This window comes from Mus caroli, chromosome 11 (assembly GCF_900094665.2).
Source record: "Mus caroli chromosome 11, CAROLI_EIJ_v1.1, whole genome shotgun sequence".
In the NCBI taxonomy this organism is placed as follows: domain Eukaryota; kingdom Metazoa; phylum Chordata; class Mammalia; order Rodentia; family Muridae; genus Mus; species Mus caroli.
The window spans coordinates 26,425,246-26,431,431 of NC_034580.1; the positions used below are offsets into that span (position 1 = coordinate 26,425,246).

At 37.9% G+C, this 6,186-nt stretch overlaps 1 protein-coding gene across 2 annotated transcripts in view; it reads left to right on the forward strand.

Moving 5' to 3' along the window:
- Psme4 (proteasome activator subunit 4) overlaps positions 1-6,186 on the forward strand; it is a 104,945-nt gene that overhangs the window by 96,220 nt on the left and 2,539 nt on the right. For both annotated transcript variants that reach the window (XM_021178408.2, XM_029483959.1), the window contains 3 exons: positions 1,300-1,462; positions 3,901-4,034; positions 5,578-5,716. In XM_021178408.2, coding sequence (XP_021034067.1) covers positions 1,300-1,462; positions 3,901-4,034; positions 5,578-5,712 — 432 coding nt within the window. In that variant the 3' untranslated portion in view covers positions 5,713-5,716. The remainder of the gene's footprint in view (positions 1-1,299; positions 1,463-3,900; positions 4,035-5,577; positions 5,717-6,186) is intronic.

Consider the following 6,186-nt stretch of genomic DNA (forward strand, 5'->3'; position numbering starts at 1 on the left):
GTGTGTGTGTGTGTGTGAGTGTGTGTGAGTGTGTGAGAGTGAGTGTGAGTGGGCAGCTTCTTAGAACACAATGTAATAATATAGAGTTAGGTCACACCTTGTAGTAGTTAAGGAAGTTAGAGAAGCTGACATACAGATTTGACTATTAATTTAAACTTAAAGAAGAGGTGACTTTTTAAACCTTCAGAGGACATCAAAATAGATGAATTTCTCTACAAGAATATTAGAAACTTAATAGAAAACCATGCTGTGACATATAAAAATCATCAAGCCTTTTTAGACTAGTTGTAGTCACATAAAGGCAATACAAACTACAAATGATGACCAGAGAAATGCAAGCTAATGACAAGACATGCTTGCTTGCTTTTAATATGTCTTCTCTTTATCCACAAAACAAAGCTTGTGTTGCTGCTGGCCAGTATGACTAGTACCCACATTCCAATTCTGTATCATAGTATATTGTTAGCATTTCCCTTTGCACAGAAGTTGATATTCATAGAATTGCTGAATCTTTCAAATTAGGTTATCCTAAATCAGTCAGAAATTCATCAAAAGTTCAGTGAAGTAAGAATATTTTGTCTAGCTATGGTGGTGCCCACCTGTAATCCCAGTTACTCTGAAGGCTGAGGAAAGGGGATTGAAAGTTCCTAGACAGCCAGAGCCACACTAAGCTCACACTGAACCAGGAGGGGCAACTTAAGAAAATCCTTCGTAACTAAAGAACAAAAGGGCTTAAGGATGAAACTCGTTGGTAGAATGCTGTCCTGACATAGGTAGGCAGGGTCCTGGATTTAATCTCAAGTACTACAAGGCTAGCTTGGGCAATTTAGTGAGACCTTATTTCAGAATTCAAAGATAAAAGGAAGGCACGGTGGTAGAGTATTTGATTAGCTTATAAGAAGCCCTTAATTCAGTTCCAGGACCACAATATATTTATAAAAAACAGGGCAACCAAATGACAGTACAAGAAACCTCCCCAGGAATACAGAGTGAAATGTTGGTGTGTTTGTTGATATTTTTAACATTTTTTCAAATTATTTTGTTTATGTGTTAATTTGTGGAGGAATTTTATTTTCTCTATAGTAGTTATACTTCTATAATCCTTATATAGCTTTATCTACTTTGAGGCCACAGATGCCTGGGGAATCTGGTGATATATTTGTCATGAAAAAGAAAGGAAAAGTAAATTTTACATACATTTCTAGGGAAGGTCCCCACTCAGCTTTCCATACCTCTCTGGGATCCTTGATCACCTCAGACTTAGGATCTCAGTTCTAATAGAAGTCATTATTCCTCCAGGTTCGAGAAATGGCTGCTACCACCTTAAGTGGTCTGTTACAGTGTAACTTCCTTACCATGGACAGTGCTATGCAGATTCATTTTGAGCAACTTTGCAAAACAAAACTACCCAAGAAAAGAAAACGAGACCCTGGGTCTGTGGGAGATACCATTCCTTCTGCAGGTAATGTTAAATATTTCCATTCCTTTGAAGAAATAAGCAGCTTGCTTAAACATTTGAAGTACTTGTTTGTGCTCTGGTCTTTTACTAGATGCTAAGAATAGTTGTCCCTATTTGTTAGGAGTTTGAATGAAGAAGACAGGCTCTGAAATTAAAGGCTAAAATTGTATGTACAAAGAAACCTGTCTACTACTGCAAATGTTACTTTTTAATAAGGCAGTTCTTACATACACACACACACACCCAAATAAATAAGTGTGCAAAAGCAGATCCAAAATTGGATTAAAATATCTAGAATAGGATTAAACTGTTTTCGGAATTTACAATTTATGTATTAATGCACTAAAGGAAAAAATGCAGCCAGCAGTATTTGGTAAAGACACCGCTGTTATGTTTGGAACTTGAGTTTGATTTCTGGATCTGTGATGAACGGCAAGACCTACCCTACAGGTTTCCTCTGACCTCCAATTGCATACCATGGACTCAAGTGCGTACATGTGCAAATATGCACACATAAGCTCGAATACACACATACACACACACACAGAGACACTAAATTTTTTAACGAAAACTGGGGATGGGCTGGGAATATAGCCCATTTAGTAAAGTGCTTGCCCTACAAACCTTAGGCCATGAATTTGACTCCCAGCACCTATATTAAAAGCCAAGTATGATGGCCCATAATTGCTGCACTGGAGCAGTAGAGATAGACAGATCTCTAGATCCTAGTGAAAGACCTTGACTCAAAAAAACGAGTACAGGGCTGTAGAGATGTCTTGGTGGTTAAGTGTGCTATACTGTGGTTTCTAACATCCACATCCAGAGCTAGCTAGCTATTCTCCACAGAATTCAACACTCCTGTCTGCCCTCTCGGGGTACTTACATGCATGTGTACATACATATATACATAAACATGAAGTGAAACTATTAAAATTGAATATATATTCAAAAAGTGATGAAAGGCTCCTGAGGAACAACATCTGAGATTGACTTCTGCTTCTATACATGTATGCAACATAAATAGATGCACACACAAGAAAAGGTTTTAGGGAACTAGAGGGCCCCTTGCTTCTGTCTAGAGAAGGGAATATTGAACAGTTGTGTGTGGCTCTTTGAGGGAGATCACTACAAAGAAATCTGTTACCAAGTAAATTTCTTTTTGTGCACACAACTATGTACTATCAGTACAGAAAAGTGCCTGATATCACTAAGGACCACCAGTACATGTGTGATCCATTGTCTAAAGTCTGAATCCAGTGTAGACTTTATTTACCATTCACTTGATAAAACAATGAAAAGTTATTATAGGAGCTTCTAAAGGAATTGAGCATAAATCAGCTGCTGAAAGGTGTGACTTGTTATGTTTAAAGAGAAATTTAAGTGGGACATCAGATGAACATCTAACTATAACCCCAGAGATAGAAAAATGATGTAGAAAACTTACTAAGTATAAAATTTGTTGAATACAAAGTGCCTAGAATATGAAGTTATTTAGAACTTTAAAGCCATAGTTATATCATAATTACTTAATAGCAAGTAGTATTTATATATTAAATATTAGTACCAATTAATACCAAAGTCCAACACCATTCTAGTTTTCTTTGATAATAAAGTATTTTAAGTCTTTATTATACCAAATGGCATTATTTATAATTTTTAGTACTCCAAAATCTCATTTTCTTACTTCTTCTGTTCATGGACATACCTAGAATATATTTACAAAAGAATGTACATCATGCTTTAGTTAAGAAACTCTGAGAGGAGCTAGAAATGTGGCTCAGTATAGTAGGGTTTTGGCTCGTATGCATCATGCCCTGAGCTCAATCCCAATTACTACCAAAATAGAGATGGAAACTGAGGCTTACGTGTAGCAAATATAGTGAGGATGTTGCTTAGCTCATGTGAGACCCTGTGTTTGATCCTTCCCAGCCCCACTAGAAGGGATGAGGGGCAGAGCAAGAAAGGAAACAGGGAATGTGGGCATTTGACAACACTTGGACTTACTCTACTGAGGAAGGAACAGACCCACATAAGGTAGACATGTGTTGCAGTTCTGTTTCAAGAAATGCATTTGTCATGCATGATGGTGTGTCATGCATTTTGTAAGGGGACAGTCGCATAGAGAAAATAATACCTAATCTGTTAAATTGTCTCAGGATCAGGAATTATACTTAGAATATGAATGAGCTGATCAAGAAAATTTTATCTGTATTGGTTTTAACAATGACTTGTTCCTGGCTAGAAACAATTACACAGTCACCGAGAGTCAGCTACAGAATGTCTTCAGAATTTGCACAGTTTCTAGTTCAGCCACAGAAATCATGCTATTATTATGCACTTGTAAATTTATATTAAATGGGGAAATATGCACATTAAAAGTACATCTAGCCTGAATGAAAATTTATTTCACTGTAAATGATATATTGTTATTTTTGTTGCAGAGTTGGTCAAACGTCATGCTGGTGTGCTTGGACTTGGTGCATGTGTTCTTTCTAGCCCTTATGATGTTCCTACCTGGATGCCCCAGCTCCTTATGAACCTCAGTGCACATTTGAATGATCCTCAGCCTATTGAGGTATGTTCTATATGGTCCCGAGAACGAGCTCTAATAGCCATATCTTCAGTTTTGTATGAGTGAGTTTAAGTACACAACAAGCCAAAGTAAAAGGATAAATAGCAAGTAATAGGCACATATCAGATAGACAGACAACAAATACCATCAAATTGGAGGCTAAGCATATCTAGCAGAAATCCACTGGTGAAGCCCCTTTAAGGCAGCCAGCCGGAGTTCCCAATAAGGAGAATGAATCTCCGGCAGAGTAGAGTATGCCCTCTGGTGAGGCTTCCAAGTAAAAGAACAAATAGCAGATAGGGATAACACTGTCAAATCAGGTGCTTGTAACAGCATAATGTTAACTGGGCAAGTAGCTAGAATTCACGGTTGAGCTGAACTTCCCATGGCTACTTTTCAGTATTCCTACTGCTGGTACTTTTACATCATTGGACAAAGAGTAGCAGCCTCTGCTGGAGATCATTTTCCTTCCAGGTGTCCTCAGACATGGGTTTACTCTTGAGCTGATTTGCCATTCTCTCCTTCCTGCCATAGAGTTAAAGTTAAACCATTCCGAGACAAAGGACCTTAGGGGAACACAACCTTTAAATGCTTGTGGACAGTTCCACTCCAGCTTCTTAGTGAGCTCAAACAGCACATGACAATTTACCAAAGTAATGTACATTCCAAAGCATGTAATTATTCCCTGATAATTTACTTGTATCACTTCATAAATACTTTCCTGTGTACTTTTTTTGGTTGTTGTTTTTGTTTTCGATACAGGGTTTCTCCATATAGCCCTGGCTGTCCTGGAACTCACTTTGTAGACCAGGCTTGGCCTTGAACTCAGAAATTCGCCTGCCTCTGCCTCCCGAGTGCTGGGATTAAAGGCATGCGCCAGCACACCTGGCGTTCCTGTGTACTTTTAATCCCAGCACTCAGGAGACAAAAGCAGATGAGTCTCTTGAGTTCGAAGACAGCTAGGGCAATACAGAGAAACCCTGTCTCAAAAAACCTAAATTTGAAAAAAAAAAATACATAATGTTTTTTAAAAAGCTACCACCTCTGATATGGTCAAGTTTACTCTATAGTTATTAAAACCAGAGACATTTCTCTCATGTACAACAAAATAAAATTCTGTAGCTTCTATTCTTTCAAACCCAGCATAAAGAGTACTTACAGCATTAGCTAGAAAGTTAGGTTTCTTGCTACTATTATTATTTTGTATCTGGAAAGTCTCTCATCTCACTGAAAGCTAATATTAAAGTAGAAATGGTGGTTGTATTATCTAGTAGTAAGCACCCAAGCTCTTAAGCAAAACAGGTCACCTTTGTAGATGTATGGAAATATATATTGAACTGGTCTAGCAATGTGACAATATATTGCAGTTGTTTGTCCTGAAATTAAACTAGTAATTTTATAGAATATTCGTGGTTTAGTGACAGAAAATTGACTTGGTTTTCTAACACTGTGAGAGCTGAGGTCTAGGTGGATACTAGTGTAACTGAAGATAACCCACATGTAACTCTGGTTGTTAGAGGTTAAAATGTATATGGGTCAATTACAGATGACTGTAAAGAAGACCTTATCCAATTTCCGAAGGACACATCATGACAACTGGCAAGAACACAAGCAGCAGTTCACTGATGACCAGCTGCTTGTCCTCACTGACCTCCTTGTGTCACCATGCTATTATGCATAGAGGGGTGAGTTACATGGGTCTTTCCCAGCGTGTGTCATCCTACCAGTAGCCAAGGAAATAATACCTACAAGATTTTAAGGTTTGCTAACATTTTAGATGTAAGTGCTTAGATAAAGTGAATAGAGTTCTTTGTTTTGACTTTTGGAGGCAGGGATAGCTATGTAGACCAGGCTAGCCATGCATTTGAGATGATTCCCCTACCTTAGTCTCATGAACACTAGGATTACAGCTGTGTATCACCACACTGGAATGCTTTTATTTTTTTTATTTTTTTTTTTTTTAGGTGCCATCTCCCATATGTAAACAAGTCACACATCCCCTGGAGTCTTTCTCTTCAGATCATGTTTTTTCCTTACTTAGAGCCTCAATCCTTTATTGTCCCAGCCTTTGTTTTTCTGCTGCCTTTTCTCCTGGAGACATTATGCTTGGGTCACTTTCCTAACCTAAACTTATTTCACAAAAGCCCATGTCTAT